The sequence below is a fragment of the Asterias rubens genome, chromosome 10 (genome assembly GCF_902459465.1).
Source record: "Asterias rubens chromosome 10, eAstRub1.3, whole genome shotgun sequence".
Classification (NCBI taxonomy): domain Eukaryota; kingdom Metazoa; phylum Echinodermata; class Asteroidea; order Forcipulatida; family Asteriidae; genus Asterias; species Asterias rubens.
The window spans coordinates 17,919,827-17,939,166 of record NC_047071.1 but is presented as its reverse complement, the minus strand read 5'-3'; the positions used below and the strand labels follow the sequence as shown (position 1 = coordinate 17,939,166).

The 19,340-nt window shown below is 38.1% G+C and overlaps 1 protein-coding gene across 1 annotated transcript in view; it reads right to left on the bottom strand.

The window, feature by feature from the left end:
- Positions 1-19,340, bottom strand: part of LOC117296105 (thrombospondin type-1 domain-containing protein 4-like) — an 87,383-nt gene that overhangs the window by 8,539 nt on the left and 59,504 nt on the right. The window contains exon 8 of the mRNA XM_033778977.1: positions 18,218-18,422. Within this exon, the coding sequence (XP_033634868.1) occupies positions 18,218-18,422 (205 nt within the window). The remainder of the gene's footprint in view (positions 1-18,217; positions 18,423-19,340) is intronic.

The window sequence follows — 19,340 nt, the reverse complement described above, 5'->3', positions numbered from 1 at the left end:
TTGTTGAAAAAATCACAGAGCAATGCTTTCAGGAGAGTTGCATAAATCCGTTTTACATGCTCAAATAGTTTTTGCTCATTTCTCGAAAACCACAGCACCTCAGCAAGTAGTATATTATTGTAAGGGAGACTTTCTACCATCATTATCTTTAAACCCTGTAAATATCACGTAAATCTGTATAATTTGTGTTTTGTGTCTTACAAAAAGTAACAATACCCTTTAAACTACAACATAAAAGAAAAAAAAACATCTTAAGTCTCTGAACTAATCCTAGGTAGCAACTTGACGTTTCTTTTTATAGACTACAACCATTACTTTTAAAGTATTTTGAAATGTTTACCAGTTCCACAATAACAGATGTTGAGTTTTATAATGACGTTTTGAGATTAGGAAATCCTCCTCATGAATTGAAAATCCAGAGTCTAGACTCACTCTGCTTTTTTCGACAAATAGTAAACGATAAACTTGACAAAACTTTTTTTGTTTTTCCCCGCTCCCTCCCTAGTCACGTAGTAAGGGTTGGAGTAAAGGAAACAATAGGTTAGGCACGTATGATCACAAGTCACATTTGATTAACCAAGGAAGGCATTAATTCTTATCCAGGAATACATGCTCCTCAAAAGGGGGGGGGGGTAGAGGAAAGTATAAGTCGATCTAGAGTTGGGGGAACCAGATGTGTCTAAAATAGACAGGTAGCAAAACAAGAGTGGAGCAACAAACAACTTGGTGGGTCAAAACATGGCACCGTATCTATAAACAGAAACACACTCGGATGTGGAGTCAAATTAGCTCAAGATAAATACTAAACAAAAAACAAATGTTCAAAGTGGGCCATCAAAAGTTCCTTCCAACAACTTTTTACTCTCTCTGTCCCTCGCTCGGTAAAATTAATTGGCAGGAACTGTGCTCTTAATGTGTTTTTAAAAGCACTGGTGCTCAATCATTTATCTCCGATCCTTAATTCTGTTGGAGAGGTACGAATGTGATTGATTGGAAAAGTTTTTTTTGTGATAAGAGCTTGATTTCTTTCCATCTGAAGATAATTACAGCTGTTTTATTTTGTCACGCAGACATTCAAACAAAACTGAATTCAGATACCAGTCTGAAGTTTCTCATCCCAGGTGGAGGTTAAAAGCAAATAGTAGTAAATGGTTTTGTGTTTCCAACCTTAGCAGAGTCTTTCTCAAAGGCTATATATACACCACAACCCAACAAAAGCAGTCAAGTGAAAACAAGCTAACAGAGAGATGTAGAAATCAATCAGAAAATGTGTGGGTAATGTTGGGAGGAGCTTGTTTTCTGAAAAACAGGAAATCAAAAATTGTCACAAATTATGTTCATGTTATTTCTCTTGAAAAACTTGACAGTCTGAATGTAGTCTTCTTGAAGCTGTTGGTGTACACCATCCTCTGAAAACACCCTGAAGAAATCCAATCTTCATCCTGACAGAAAACTTCCTCTGACAAATTTTGGTTGTTTTCTGCCAACGATACGTATCAACCGAACCCACCACTAAGAAACCGCACACCCACGATATGTTTCTGGCGCGTCACTGGTTATGATTCTAGGGTTCAGCCGGTGTCACCGGAATATCTCTTGATTTTCCCTTGTGTATACGCAAGAATAGATGATATGAAGATATTTGAAATATCTCAAAATGTTTCTATAAGTAGTGGAATATGTCATGGGCTGACTGCACCATCTGGTGAATGAATGTATATCTACTCAGAAAACTCAATGTTTTTGCTAATTCCAAACCGAAAGCTGGCATACGTTTGTGGGTAATTTTATCCCAAATCACCCACTTCATTTGTTCAAAAATATTTCTTATACCCTCGGTCCATTTGGTTGGTAAGTTGTTTGCAGCAGCTAATTCCATTTTCTCAAAAATATTTCTTATGACAACAACTTTTGTTTCTAAGAGAAACTGAGGAACTTATAAGTCTTTGTTGAAGAACGTTTAAAAGCCTCGTTCAATTTGAAAATTTTCTTGCTTACCGAGTAAACCATCAGAGAAAAACTATCCTTGCCTTATCTCGGTGGGCCCCGCCCCCGTTTAATGTTGCCTCTCATTGCGTGGTCTGCACTCCAGCTGGGGTTATTAACAACATTGAGTAGGGGGGCGGGGAAACGAGGGGAGGGTGTGTTTATTGTCACAAGCATTTTTGCCAGGATTGTCGTTGCACAATGCAACTCCAACATATGGGTTCTGGTAATGGAGCCACTCTGTGTGATAGGCAAAGCTTTATACATGGAATAAAGTCACACTTTATGTAGAGGGGTGGGGGGGTGGGGTGGGGTGGGGGGGGGGGAGAAACTATGACTGCCTCACTTTCAAACTAACCACCAACCGTGAACAAGGCCAAGCCAAACAATTATTTTACTGTATACCAGCTTCATTTACTCTCCATTGAGATGCATACTCAGTGCACTTAAAAAATGCAAGGCCAATTAGAAAGCTGATAATCTGATGACGTTCAAACAAGATCAACTGCAACTAGAATTATTTAAATAATCAAAAGGGTCAGACTCATGCCCAAATGCTGTTGATTTAGTTTGATTTCAAACCCAGTGAATGTCAATGCCAGATGGTGTTTTGATATCATTATTTTGTATACAAACCACAAAGTTTGGAAGGAAGGATTTGTCTTCATCAGCGAAGAGCTTTGATTGGGTTGGACAAATTCAACCCCAGTGTGTCTGAAAATTTATCAGCACAGATTTGCTCAATGTCTCAATAAAGAAACACAAGCAAGCCTGAGCTGATGAATCAAAACAAGTGCATTTTTCTAACAAATCGCTAATTAGTAGAAAAAAACCCAGAAAAAAAAACAAATTCCTCAAGTTGTTTGTTTAATATTCAGTCATTATATTATTTTGTATGCCAGTTATCTTGAATTTAAGTTTAGACCATTGCCCAATTTCAAAAACTGTTCAGCACCCAGAAAATGCTTACACAGAAAAATCTTTGTGAGCAGACAAAGAGTACCAGCCAAAATACCATATCATCTATATAACTTGTGACTGGTTCGCTGCTAATTTTTGCTCAGCAGTCACATTTACCAAGAATAATTTTCTTCTTAATAACTCGCTTTATTAAATTGGGCTCAGGTCCCAATATTATAGAGCTGGTTACCACAGCATTCTGCGCTTGAGACACCCTGTAAAACATGTAATATTTGGGGCCCATAAGCTCAATACTCAAAAGCATAGATCTAAACATGGCCAAGAAATTAGATTTGTGTTTTATAGCAACATTCCTAATCAAAGTCACATTGACTTCCTGACAGCAAGGCAGGTTGGCATAGCCTCTAGGTACAGACTACCAGTTATAACCTGGAACCATTCAAGAAGGGATTCAACATGGATATAGACCATTGCTCCGTTAACCCTGTTATTTCCCATATATCCAGACACCAGCAGCCAGGAGGGGGAACATGAAATTGGACTGACTTTCCAAGCCTGAAATCTTCCCCGAGGGGATTCCCCCAACAATGTTTGATATATCCAAGTTTCTAGACATTTGTTCCCCAGAGAGTTGGGGGGGGGGTTAGGATTTGATTCCAAGTCATAATTGATTAAAGACAAAGTACAGGTGTATCAATTGTATAAGTTACAAATTAAGAAAGTCTGTTCTGATCTATAGATTCCAGGTAATTTGAGTTCCTATTCGCCAGAGAAATTATGTCAATCTGATGATACAAAGTCATAATTGGTTACAGACAAAGTACAGGATCAAAGTCTGTTCCGACAATCAAAGTACAATTACATCCATAGGAAGTACCAATCAGTACGAGCCAACAAGAATTGGGCTGATGTCCTTTCGTGAAAACACATCAACAAACTGTAATGGCCCTACCTTCCCCGATTCTCCAAAATCCAAAGCCAAGTGATTTTGGAAGATTCAGGACTGTGCACTCTTAAAACTATGATGTTGATTTCAAACTTAAAAGAATGTTTTTATTGAAAACTATGTAAACAGTTAGATTTAACGATATGAAGTGACATTGTCAAAGTTAAACCTAATGATGTGACAGCTTTAATCAGATGATTGATTTTACCTTTACAAAGTGTTATCCCAAAAATTAAGTATTTAGCAGTATGGTCCCCAGAACAAATATTAGATTTCAAAACAAATTCAAAAAGAGTTTGGACGGAGTCTAAGAATGCCTTTTTTTAACTAAAAAATTAAAACAAAATGTTACAAGAGCAAATATAAATGTAGTGAACTTGTGCAGTAATCAAACTTTTTTATTTCTGTGAAGAAATCAGAGGGAAAATGGGGAAAAATTGAGGAAATATTTTCCTTATTTTGATAAGAAATACCTACGATGATAAGTGGATTATAGATGGTTGAGATCCGGAAGTCTGATAGTTAAGTATGCTGGAGGCATGAAACCCAATGTTGTTGAAAAAGGAAAAATGTGAGGAAAAAATACGAGCAGCTAAAGGCAGTGGACACTATTGGTAATTGTCAAAGACCCGTCTTCTCACTTGCTGTATCTCAATATATGCATAAAATAACAAACCTGTGAAAATTTGAGCTCAATCGGTCATCGAACTTGCGAGATAATAACGAAAGAAAAAAACATCCTTGTCACACAAAGTTGTGTGCGTTTAGATGGTTGATTTTGAGACCTCAAGTTCTAAATCTGAGGTCTCGAAATCAAATTCGTGGAAAATTACTTCTTTCTTGAAAACTATGGCACTTCAGAGGGAGACGTTTCTCACAATGTTTTATACCATCAACCTCTCCCAAATACTCGTCACCAAGAAAGGTTTTATGCTAATATTTATTTTGAGTAATTACCAATAGTGTCCACTGCCTTTAAGATTGTTGGTTCTTCCAAGAATGTTCTCTTTATGAGGGTAACTATAAATGCAGAATAATCTTATTTATAAGCCTTGGGGTAAAATTTTATATAAATATATATTTGTATACATACTGCAAGTAGGGTAATCAGAATAGGCTATTATTAAGGGATGTATTAGAGCAAGTACAATGTCTGGTTCCTAAGTAAACATTTTATGCTAACAATATTATTTTGAGTAATAACCAATGAGTTTCCAGTGCCTTTAAGAATAAGTGAGAAGACTGTCTTTAACCAATAAGCTACCATGCATCAATCCTAATTAACAGCCTCTGCCCTTGGTGTTTCCATCTCACTCCCCTATGAATAGAAGCAATTTGAAAAGTCTTTTTGCTCAAGGACACCAAAGCTGAACTTTTAACTCAGATTTTAAAGGCAGTTTTGATAGTATACAACATTGTGAGAAACAGCTCCATCTGAAGTAACGTAGCTTTTGACAAAGAGGTATTTTCTCACTCAAACTTTAAAAAACTTCAGGTCTAAATCCTTTTATTGTGCAACAAGGGTGAATTTTTATTCAATATTCTCTTGCAACTTCGATGACCAAATGAGTCAGAAATTTCGCAGTGCCTTTAATCCAGTGCCCTGTAATGTTAATCATATCTTTTGGAGTCACAAGTACTAATCTCCAGTCACAGTGGCCAGCTTTAAAAGTCCAAAGTCTTTTCTTTCGGAACAAGTCTCAGGTCAAATCGTCAGGCACTTTACTCTTCTGCACTTTACTGTAACATCGGAAACCATAAAGAATAGTGAACCCAAGAAAGTTCAACACCTTTTAAAACAATTTCCAGCCTGAGAATTTTCAACAACTTTACAGAAAACAACTCCGGGTTGTATAAATCACTTGATGAATCTTTTTGATGCTTGGAAAAACTGATCGGAAATTGATGTTGCCTTCATCGATCATTCATGTAGCTCAAAGCACGTGCCTACAATTATCAGCCCTTAACCATTGCATGGTCACTTTGGTCAAATGCCAAGTCTACAATAATGACACTAATGTTTCACAGAAATTAAACATGACAGCTGTTTACCGGTCGGAAGGACACGTTTAATTCTTGTGAACTGCAGGAAGATCGGTAGCAGGAAGACTATTCCTGCGATGGACCTCGCAAAGTGGTTAACAGATAAGTTTTGCTTGGAAGACTAAACAGAGGTTACCAATCAATATTCCATAGCAGGTACACTGAGTTTGACTGGTTCCCTTGTGTGATTGTCGCGTACTTATGAACTTGTTGAGAAATATTTCCTACCAATAAATGACTTATTCAAATTTGGGTCAAAGGTAAAACTCCATAATTTAAGTAGTAATTTTTTAAGAATTGCCTTAGAGTCACTGAACCTGTTTGGTAATTGTCAAAGACCAGTATTCTCACTAGGTGTGTCCCAAAATAAGCATAAAATAAAGAAATCTGTGGAAATTTTGACACTATTGGTCATCGAAGTTCCAAGAGAATAATGAAAGAAAAAACACCCTTTTTGCACAAATTTTGTGCTTTTGTGAGTTAAATTACCTCTTTCTCCAAAACTATGTTACTTCAGAGGGAGTCGTTTCAGTTGGAGTAAGGACAATCAAGAATGCCTCCGGCTTCATGACACATGTATATAACCTCATAGTATATATAGCCTATATATACCCTCAACTAAAACATTGTTCATAACCACAGGGAATAACTTCTTAGTGGGAAAATATTTGTTGAAATCAACGTGTCACACTAGCTGTCTCTTCTTCTGTGACTGAAAACAAAAGGGCACTGATTGAGATGCAGAGAAAAGTGCCCTTGTCCCCCATCCCTGGAAAGAATCGCTCCCTGGAAAGGATGTGCCCCTGGCCCCCCCTCCACTGTCTCTCTCTCTTCTTTTCCTGTTTTGAACTTATTATTACTGTACTAAAATATGAAAAAGTGGCCTATTCCATCTAATTTGTAATTTCAATTAGCAATGTTTGAAATGTAAAAATTGTGAAGCAATTTATAGTGTCATATTCAACCACTTATTTAACTTCTATTTGTAGTATTTTAAAAAATGCAAAATTTGTATAAAACCTTTGTGCTACGAGGACAGTTTTTTAATATTATTTTATATATCTAATCTATCTTCGGATATCATTGAGTTTCAAACTCAATAGCCACACCAGACTCACAAAAGCCCCCCCCAAAAAAAAAAATAAAAATAAAAATAAATAAATAAATAAAACATAAAAATGAACTCTTGTTCAGCAGTTAAATGAACTTCAATGTATATGGGGCAGACACTGTTAGTCCCTACAATGACTCTTAAATCTCCTTAACTATAACTTCCTTAAAGAATTTATGGCCAAGAGCTGTCTCCAAAGTCAAATCAAAATACACCACTCAAAGCAGGCACTCAAAGTAAGCTCTCAAAATGTTGATAAGAGTTTAATAACCTTTTTCTATGCATCGTGACCCAACTGTTGAATCCATCAAATCCACGAAAACCATTGAAGGATTTCGGAAGATTTAGAGGTTAGTGGGTTTAGTAAGGATATATGGGGTGAAAGTAACTAACATAGCCGGGGTATCACAGCCTCAGCCCATTATCATAGAGTTGCTTTATTAAGCAAAAATATCATAAACATTTATGCTCACTATAAACAAACATAACAACTGATGTTTTTTTTACTTAACCGCATTACTTTGAATTGAAATTTTTCTTAAATTAATGCTTGACACTATCAAAAGCTGTTGTAGGCTTCAAACCAACAGTTTTTATGACCATTAATTTTAAGAGTGATTACCAAACGTCCCCTTTAATTGTGACAAGGCACGCCCACAAAGTACTCTAAGAATGTCTTTCAACGCCTCTTATGATCCTCATTTCTTATTGGATTATAAATTGAGGATCCATTAATGGCGAGACCCCTTATCTATCACTAACAGGACCACAGCTCCATGCCAGGACCCACCCGACAATCATCTGATACAGCAGACGGGGGACATACTAATCAACCCCTGATTAACCGTGGGGGCAGTGTCATCCACGAGTATTGGTGTCACGGTCACACTTTTGGTACTCTCATATACCACATGGATTACATGAGCTTAGACTGCATTATTATCAAGGAGTAGAAGAGGGGGTTGAGAATCTGACACATGTTAAATTACCTGGCGGAAACTAATGGATAATTCTGGTGTTACTACCCCCCCCCCCCCCGGACTCCCATCGACTTAATTAATTATGTGGATATAGAAGAGTTATTTGGGTGAAACTATGCCACCTCCACCCTTACCCCTTCTCCAAAATACACTCCTCCTATTTCAAGTTTATTTTATGTGTATGCAGAAAAGTGTCTTTCAAATGAAACAAACTGCCCCTTCCCCCCATCGTATACACCCCCCCCCCCCCAAAAAAAAAAAAAAAAAAAAAAAAAAAAAAAAAGAAAGAAAACTTGCAAAACATTGAACAAGTGATTATAAAGTACAACAAATCTGTAAAAGTTATCAATCCATCCCCCACAAGCCCACCATTCAGAACATTAACGGAAATGTTTCTCTTCCTGAGTAGAGGGTACCAACTTTACAATAGGCAGGTTATAATAGGAAGGGATCATGGGAGATTTCACTCCCCTCTCCTACTATGTCACCACACCCACACATGCTTTATATCGCCCTAAAACTTCCCATATTGCTCCTTGAAAAAGACCAGAATATCAGTAGATGTTCCGTTCTGAGCCCAATTTTATAGCACTGCTCAATTGTAAGCAAATGTTCACGCTATTTTTAGCAGAAAAATTTGCTTGAACGTAAGCATATTTCACAGGTTAGCAAGAAAATAAGACGGCCAGCTTACACGCTCACCATCGATTTGCATTGTGACGTCATTTACTTTCATAAGCCTTGTGCTTATGGTTAGCAGCGCTATAGAATGGGACCCCGCGCCGTAAGCACACAATCTGCCGTTAAGCAGCTCTATGAAATTGGCCCTGAAAGTCGGGCAAAGTGCTTGCTCCAGTTGTCATCAGAAGTCAGAAAGTCCCGCTACTTTCATACAACAAAAAAAGGTCTAGACATATGCAAGAATAAATTATTTGTAAGGTTCAGCATTAACTGATGACAATTATTGAAACAGCACAACTGGTTTGAAAATTCCCTGTAACCGGCTGCAGATCTAATCTGCAGTGTTCAACAGTTCCTACAAGTTGATTTACACGTAAGGAACACTTTTGATCTGCTGAGCTTATCTCTAATTACATCACAATTTAAGTGAAAAATTCAAAATGTTGAAATTTTGTCCGGATTCTCTGTAATTGACTGACACATCCGTAGGGGTGAAACTGTAACCCCCTTCCCCCACCAAATATCCTGTTGATGTAGAACTTGAATCGTTTTTGACATATATCCAAGCTGCCTCACAATTATTTTGTGAGAACGCTTCAGGTTAAACAAAATTTCAGAAGGAGTGATTTGTCCAGTCCCCTTTCCATTCTTGTTGCTTCTCAAAATTCAGGAAGAAGGAGTTTGATACCGGGGTGTTAAAATTGACACTATGGTTGTTTGTCACGCGATTTAAAGATACTGCAGAGAGAAAAAGGGATGTCATGAACCTTATCACAAATACTTAGTACGCACGCTTTAGGGGTGGAATGAGGTGCATGCTGGTCTAGCTAGAGATCAAATTTGATTGCTAGCTAGACAAGCATGCACCTCATTCAACAGTTAGCACTTGCGCAGTGGGCATTTGCGAAAAGGTCCATGGCCGAGGGGTTTAGAGCATTGAATTCAAGTCATCGGAGTGTGGGTTTGAATCTGGATCATGACACTTGTGTCCTTGAGCAAGATACTTTACTATAATTGTTTCTCTTCACCCAGAGGTATAAATAGGTACTTGCGAGGGTAGAGGTTAGACAAAGGTTAATATTGTGTATGAATAAGCCTTCCCGAGTGCCACAGCAGTGAGGGCTGTATACTCTCAGGGAGCTGAGAAAGATTATTGGCCCAATGATCAGGCACTAATGTAAAGCACAAATTTAAAGAAGTAAAAAAGTCCAGAAGAAGTAAAAAAGGAACTTTATTAAAACAAAATCTTCTGAAGTGGACAGACACATGTTTACCAGTCAGGGTAAACTATCCCTTCCCATTTCAAGTCACGTTTCTTCACAAAGGAACACTTTTGTTACTTTACTTGTCTGCATTTCTTAATTGCACTTTTTTTTAAACGATTTCCTTTTCAAGACACATATTTTCAATATGTAGGGCTGAACAGTTCCCCCGCCCATAATTTCTTGTTGCTTAACACCAAGAAGGAAGGAACAATTTTCATACTTTGTGCCTCGCTTCGGGGCATGTTTTGGCTCAGAATACGCCTTGGAGTAACATTCAATCCATCACATCAACACAAATCACAGCCATGATATCCATCTAAAATTAACACCAAATAATATAAATTTGACAAAATAAAGACCACTTGAGGTTTTAGATAGATGATTAAAACTCCGTTGTCCAACTAAAATGGAAGTCCAGACATGATTGAATTGAACAAAATATAATCAAAAGTCACATCATTCATATATCAATGTTGACAAAACCACTATTAACAAGGGTCTGAAAACATCAATATAAATGACAGTCTCATGTTTTGATGAGAGTGAGGGGGAAATAAGTTGACATGTTTTCTCTGAAATTTAAGCAAAAATCTATTAATTATTATTATTAACCCTAAACCCTAGCATGTAAACATATGAGATTTTCTGAAAATAGGGCTGTTGAAAATAGGGATGTCAGAATATAGAGCAGTCGACGATGGCACTACACTAATTCAATAACTAATAATACTACGCCGGGAAATTTGTAGCGCTAGCTCCTGAAGGAGTCTGAAATAATGTTTGACAAAATCCCCCCCAAAAAACATTCAGTCTGGTCTTCTTCAAAACATATGACTGACGTTTCGTTTCTTGAGGGGTTGAAAGGGCTCCCTCGGGGGGCTTACGATGTAATGCCTCATCCCAGGACACTACCATTTTTAAAAATTTCCGTTCATTATACACTTTCGGAAAAAAAAAAAAAAAAGTTCACAGATTTACAACTTACAGGGTGTACAGAAGGTAATGATGAAAGACTTCTCTCGAAATATGATTCAATGAAACGCTTTACTTTTTGAGAAAACATTAAAACAAACTCAATTCTTGATAACGAGAATTACGGATTTATTTTAAACACATGTCATGACATGGCGAAACGTGCGGAAATAAAGGTGGGTTCTCCATTATTTTCTCCCGACTCCGATGACCGATTGAGCCTAAATTTTATTTATATATAAGTTGTGATACACGAAGTATGGGCTTTTGGACAATACTGCTTACCGAAATTGGCCAATGGCTTTAAGACACCTGGTATGTTTCTCAGATTCCACTCTTTTCTACGGGGCTCCCTCGTCTTTTGTGCTCACGACATTAGAAACAAAATGGTCCTGATATTAGAAATAAGATAATGGAGTTCATCTGCTTAACACAAGAGTCATCAGATCTTTGGTAATGACTCTAAAAACTAAACAGACCCTGCTTATATTGTCTTCGGCTTTTGAGTATTCGTATTCATCACCTCTGAAAACATTTTTTGCACACAGGTTGCTAAATGTGAGTTCGCATGATTCAATTTACTGAGTGGGAGTTAAAGGTTTATTTACTTATGTGCATTGACTTTGACCTTCCCTTTGATTGTAGTACAAATGTGCATTAGCAAGACGTAGTATATATGTGCATCTGACGCCTTTTTAACATCTAGCTTTGCCCTTGAGCTTTGACCTTTCCTTTGTGCCTGTACTTCATGTAATCAGGGGAATCCCCAGGTAATCAGGGGAATCCCCATGAAATCAGCCATAAACTGACTGGTTATTTGCCTCCACTATGGACTGAATGGGCCAGCGCGTGCCATTAAGTGACCAGAGCGGGGGCTTCGCCCCCGCTCTGGTCACTTGGCACCCGCTGGCCCATTCAGTCCATAGTGGAGGCAAAAAAAAACCAGGCAAACCCCCCCCCCCCCCCCCAAAAAAAAAAAAGGGAGAGAAAAAAAAAAGAAAAAAATGGAAAAAGAAAAAAAAACACCTCAAAAAACATTTTTAAAAAATCTTCAAGCACGCCTTAAAAACCCTGAACATTGTAAATTATTATTTCATTGGCCCACCCAAATATTTATTTTATTAAATATTCATTTTATTTCACTAGCCCAGCCATGTATTTAACTGCTGTGCACCCTGACCCTGACCACCTACTGCAATAACCCTATGGGTAATACTCATCCTTTTAAGGGAAACTTCAAAAGTTTCTTGACTTCCTACTTTTTATTTTAGATTTTTTTCATTTATTTTTTTATTTTTATTTTTTTGGTGGGGAACATGGATGCCAGACTTGTCGAGGATGCAGGAGTAGTCAACACGGAGGAGCTAATCAGCTGTATGCAGGATAGAGTTGTGTGGCGTGTCAGACATAGAGCCCAACTCAAACATGAGGCAACGCGGCAACGCCACAACTTGGGTCGACTGAGTGAGTGAGTGAGACTTGCTTACCAATGATTACAACTTGTGATCTGTAGTATGGCATTTAATAGACCCTCATGAAGCAACTTCCCACTGCCGTCTATCACAAGGGAACATCATGACAAGGTACATGTATGATGAATAACTTCACTGAAACATGAAGTAGTGATGACTGACAGCTTCAGAACCACAGGGGACAGTATCATGGACAACATGAATGGCCACCAGGGGGAACAAGTCTCGGTTCCTGTTTTGAAAAAAATAATAATAACAGCAGCCGGTCACGTTTGTTTTAGACACTATGACAACAAATGTTCTCTTTGGCATGATGCAAAAGCCAGCCCTTGAAATTCATTGTGGAAGTGGCACAGCAAAGGGGGGAAACTATGGTGAACAAAAAAAATTGTGTTGAAAATTACAAAATTACCCAAAATAACTGCTTCCTACAAAAAAAACATAAATGCCTTTTGAAGAGTTTTAGTGTTTTTGTTTTTTGCACTCTTTAAGGATTTTTCGTTCTTAGACGACTGAATGAAGACCTCGTTTTATTTATGACTCAATTGGATCAAGATTACATCGAAACACTTTAAAAACACTTCTGCCTCACTAAACAACAACTTTCTCACGAAGGAAAAACAAAATCATCACGACACAGCCTTGACAAGGCACTCCATAAACAGTTTGAAAAGACTTGAAATATGACGATTTTTCGTCAACCTGGCAGAAAAGGTTGATATATAATAAATGTGCCATCAGAGGTTTTGTTTTTTGGGGGTTGCCTCAATTGGTCGTTGAAGTTGAAGGAAAAAAGTGAAAGGAAAACACCCTTGTTGCACAAGTTTGTGTACTTTCAGATTCCTGAGAAAGGCTTCAGTCTCAAAGTTTTTGTTTCAGAATCAAAAAAAAAAAAAATCATTATGAGCAATTACCTCTTTCTCAAAAACTATATTATTTCAGAGAGAGTCGTTTCTCACATTGCTCATATTATCAACAGCTCTCCTTTGCTCATTACCAAGTAAGTTTTCATGCTAATATTTTTTTGGAGTAATTACCAAACATGTCCAGAGCCTTTAATATTTTGTCTCAAATGTTTCTGGCTTAGTTTACCAAGGAGGAACTGGTCTACATCCCTACAAGGACACGTCTTAACCAGCAAGTATCCTCATGCAATTTCCCAGTGATTTCCTTAAGTCGTTTGGATTATTACAGGACAATTTTTCTTGTGTCTGACGTTGATCATGATCCCCCCCCCCTCACTCCGGACAACTAAGAGACAACTAAGGGTCAATTTTAGGACCTTGATGTATCAGTTAATTTAGTTCAACACCCAATGATCTATACACTGGTCTTTTTATCTAATAGGGTCATAATTTCATAAAGCTGCTTACCAGAAAATACTGCATAACAACTTTCTATGCTTAGCCCAAAATTAGTGGGCCACCAGTCGAAACAAATGTAAACTTTATGGAACGTTGGTTGCTAACCTGTTATAAGCTAAGCAATATTTCTGTGGTTAGCAGGTTGTTTTGCTTACAGGCTTTATGAAATTGGGCCATTAGGACTGTCAATATTTTTGAACATTAATTTTGGGTTGAATGAGGAAAGTATGACTAGAATTAATGGGTACCTGCGAAGGGAGCTGAGAAACATTACAGGGATGTTATTGGCCCTATGACCAGGGCACTAATGTAAAGCACATTGATACGGTTATTGTGAAATGCGCTATATAAGAATGTGTTGTTGTTGTTGTAGAATGGGATTTGAGTCTGCAACCTCTGTATAAGCGCGCTTGTGCTCTACCAACCCAACCTATCCCTAATGTTGGTGGTCTCCCTACTACGGCGGCGGCTACAGGTTGAATGGCTTCTGACCATGCCACCAGTTGCATGCAAGGGCAATAGTACCAATCAACTTGACTAATCTAACCTATATAGCGCCCTCTCTTGGGACTTTCAGTCCAGTCCCTTGTGTTGCCATAGGCACTGTATACATCATATCTCACCCACTAATCCCTTGCTGGGAAGTGCAAATCCCAGCCACGCTGATGAACTCGAGAGAGTTTACAGGAAAACACTTTGCTTCAACACACGGATTGGATTACATTACTCAGGACACAGTTGGGACACTTTTTGAGTATAAGAAACTTAAACCAAAGTCTCTCTTTAGCCTAATCCGGTACTATGAAACTTGACTTTGTTTTTATAAAATTAGACTTAAGTTTCCAGTTCAGTCTTCACCTGACCCTAACCAAGGAGAACAATTGTTGCCCATGTTTTGTTGAAATTTTCAATATTTGGGAAAATGAAATATCAGACCAGGAAACGTTTTAATGATTTAGCATCAGTCTATTGTAATAAAAAATATTTAAAAAAAGCACCAAATGTGTCCGAATATAGAGATAGCAGTGTTTTGATTAGTTATCTGCATTTGTTGCTCCTTTGGGGCGTGGTGGTACCATTACATTGTGCGCTTGAATTCTTAGGAATTCTTACGAGGATTATTAGGGAGGGACGGGGGTGGACTTCTGTTAGCGGCATGATATTTGGTCTTTGGAAAAAAATAGCGAATATTTTATTGAGTACAAGGACTGACCTACATACACATGGTGTATAGGCTAGGCTTTAATGAACATTTGAGGCTATTAAATGAAAACAATTCAGATTTTTGCAATTGCAAACAAAATCAGAAAACATACTTCAGTAGGAAAAAAAATAGAATAAAATATCATACTTATTTTTCAAAAGGCGAAAATAGTGTTTTAAAGTATGGGAACATCTGGAGATAGGGGGTATAACCCTGCCCCAATATTAGGCATGGTATGTTTAAATATTAAGTCTATGAGACTTAATGACTTTGCTCTTTTAAGTCAAAGGCAAAACTCAAAGTTGAAACATATGCAAACACATCTGACTAAAAAACAAAACACTAAAATACTTCCTCTGCATGCAGCCACAAAAACACTGACACATTGCCCATTGAAAATAACTTGACAGCCTAATACAATGAGCGGAAAAGATCAACAGCAGATGTGTCAATTTTCCCACTTTGTCATCGATAGTGACAAACCTGTCCACTTCTGCCATTAATTATTCTTGTTTAATGACACACCGTCAATGAGGTATCACTTTGTCCGATACATTTCCCTTTCATAAAATTCCCACTGTTTTGATGGCAGAACTACTTCAAGTTTACACTCCATCAAGGAATATTCGATCAAGTTCCATGCTTCTCCTCATTGAACCCAAGTCTCAACACTCATGGGGTGACAGGTCTTTTTCTTCAGCTGTACCACGCATCTGGAACTCTCTACCACTTAATCTTAGATCGTCTTTGTACCACAACATTCAAATCACTTCTCAAAACTTATCTTATGTCACAGGTCTTTAAGGACTAATTCAGTTGCGTCTTTTTTCTTTAGTTTGTTTTTGGTTTGACTGCGCCTTGAACACGCAGCAGGGTGCAAATATGCACATTACAAGTCTTTATTACTATACTATTATTGTTATTATTTCCCTGTCAAAGAATTCCCACTGTTTTGATGGCTTGTTTATTTCCAACTCCCCCGCTACCGAAAATACAAACAGGACCCTGTGACTCATTTACAAGCAAATTTCTGTAATCCTGTCCACAAGTACATTGGCATTGAGCGGACTTGTATAATTCATCAGCCAAAACATACTGGGGCACTGAGGCGGCAGGGCACTAAGCACATCACTCCTCATCTAATAGGAAAGAGGTTTTTTTTCTGACCCCCACGTTGAATCAAAGTGTAATGTGAGTTCAGCCAATCTTAATCTCTGTATGGATCGCTCAGGGAGGGGGTAGAGAATCGTTATCGACTCTCGGGAGAGAGGGTAGAATCATTAGCTGACGATTGAACTCCTCCTTGAAGGAAAGTGTAGTATCTAGGTTTGCCATCGTGTAGGATTCTAACAAGCCTATACACATAGAGTTAACGGAGTGACCATTGTCTCTGGTTAGCAGATTCTCTGTGTGTTAGTGCTCCATAAGAATATTAACAAAATTTGCAATTCAAAAAAGAAGTTGAATTGAAGTTGAACTTCAGATATTTTTCACAAAATAAGATCTCTCAAAATAAAATAAAATTCCAATAACAATCCACAAGGAGTATTTACAAAGCACCTTAGGGTATAAAGTTTCAACAACCTTAAGGTCATACAGACATTAAGACTTTATGTTTCTAGACCCCTCCCCCAAGACCCCCCCCCCAAAAAAAAGAAGAAGATAGTTATGAACCGTAAATCTAACGTCACTATCCTCTCCAATGCACTCTTTGTATGACCAAACAAAATATTCAAAACTTTTAACTTTTAAACAGGCCCCTTACACTTCCCTTACACTCCGTTTCAATTACCTATCATTATAGACAGTCCTGAACCATCTCAACTTATCACAAGTTTGTGCAGCCCTGGCAGCCAATTAAATATCCGCAAATCAAGCTGATCAATCACAATAAAATCCTCCACCCTCAGCAGGTACCTGTTTTACTCCTGGGTAATTAGAAGCAATTAAAGTGAAATTTCCTCAAACAAGTATAAGGCCTGGATAGTTACATGACTAAACTGTGTTAACCAGGGTTAGTCAGGCCTGGATAGTTACATGACTAAACTGTGTTAACCAGGGTTAGTCAGGCCTGGATAGTTAAATGACTAAACTGTGTTAACCAGGGTTAGTCCTCCCTGGTTTTAGACACTGGAATTGTACGGTATACAAGTGGTAAGTTTTTATTATTTTTTAAAACTCATCTTTAAAGAGTTAGGATCTTATACCGTTTTTATTACTGTAGGTTCACTTAAATTCAACACAACCAGCCATTGTTTTTGATATTCATGAAAACCCGGGACAGTTTAACCATTAGGATTGGTCAAAAGGAGAACACAAGACTATGTTTAAATAAGGGAATAAAAGGGTAGCGACGAGTTCTTACACGGCCGTTTAAAGCCGGCAGGGTCGAATTGCCGTGTGATTTTGACACTTGAAAATCCGAGGTATTAAATATTTTTTTCAAAAACTTTGTGAAGAGTCTGTTTGATGCGCGTGGGTAGTGTGTACGCGCATGCGCTTAGAAATAGATTACGCGCTGTTACTAATAGCTATGAATTGTGCGTTCCGCGTGATAATATTGGCATACCCGCGTGCCGACACGCAGAATCCAGCCAGTTATAAACAGCTCCAGCTGCTCATTATTAACCGTTTTAACACCCCCACGGTGTTTTAATACGTGACGCGCTCTCCACCAATATGAGTAGCGAAACTGTCTGGGGTATTTATGAATGTGCGATATGACCACAATAAGAATTGATAACATGACCATAATATCATTGAGAATAAGGAGGAAGATAATTTCTCATTTTGATTCTGGTCTTATGACAAAACATTCCTAGCATAAGTTTTAAGCTACAAGCCCAGCAGTCTAATGGATTTCTCCCAACATTCAAGCCATGTAGCATAACGTTCTTGAAATGGACTTGTCACATTAGGAAGCCCCTCATCCTTGCATGCCAAATACCTCACTGGGGGAAAATGTTAGGCACTTCATATCAACATGCAAGAATTCAATACTGATGACTTGGTAAAATGAAACAGCCATGTGGGGAATGGTTGTTTATCCGTTTCAGATGATCCTCAAGGCGAAGATAGCTCAGACTATTTTTGTATTTATGTAGGGGAGGAGAGCGGTGCACACAGCGCTCAAGGAGATTGTTGTAGGTAGTCAGTCAGGCTAGCAATCAGGAAATTGGACATTTCCGGACAACATCATCTCGAATTGTCTTGCTCTTATTGACCGAGTGATTTTTACAAGAAGGAGCAAAACAGATAATGGTTAACCTTACCTCTTCCCACTCTCCTGTCTTCCACGCTGTACAGGCCTTTAGTTGACACTCTTGCACCCTGGCCGGCTCCAGTCGTGGGTTACAGCGGTCTGGGGGTACCATGTTGATCAGAGATTGGGTCAACGTCTGCTTGCAGGAGACTTGCCTCATCTGACGGCCAGCACCGCATGTCCGGCTGCACTCCATCCATTCGGTGACCTCCCATCTAAGAAAAGAAAAAGAGTGGGTTAAAAAGTAATTGATTAACGAGGTAATTGCGCTAAGTGGATGTCAAGTACTTTTGTATTTGAGCAAGTTTCCCCCAGCACAGCTGAGCTTTTATCTATACGTAGCTACCAAGGTCAAAGCACTTGTACTTAAATATAAAATGTTATACAAACTGTTCTGTGCATTAAATTAACCTCAAAAATAATCGTGTACAGCAATTTTATAATTTCCTAACATCATTTTATAAAAAGTATCCATGCCTTCACTTACTTTACGAATTGTAAGCAATGGATGAAAATCCATTAGAAAAGTGACTCCACTATTGGAGATTTCCAATTGTGGACAATGTATTTTTGTCCTCAAATACAAATTAACAAAGTTCACTTTGTTAATCACTTTTACTGAACCCTTAAAGGAACACATTGCCTTGGATCGGTCGAGTTGGTCTTTGAAAAGCGTTAGTAACCATTATAATTGCATATGGTTAAAAAGATGTTTTAAAAGTAGAATACAATGATCCACACACATTTGCCTCGAAATTGCGTGGTTTTCCTTTTACTTTGCGAACTAACACGGTCGGCCATTCTAGGTAAAAGGAAAACCACGCAATTTCAAGTGATACTTGCGTGGATCATTATTATTCTACTTTTAAAACATCTTTCTAGTCATATATGCATTTTATAACCAATGGTTACAAACGCTTTTCAAAGACCAACTCGACCGATCCAAGACTCTGTGTTCCTTTAACTTTGAACCCCTCACTTTACCTACCCAATATCCATCAACCCATGTATGAGTCTCAATTTTCGGGTTACCAAAAGCCCCTCCACCAACCCCCACCACAAACCCTTGTTTTAAATGTATTCAAAGTAGCACAAACCCAATTCCAATTTTGTTCACAAGATTTATTGCTTTG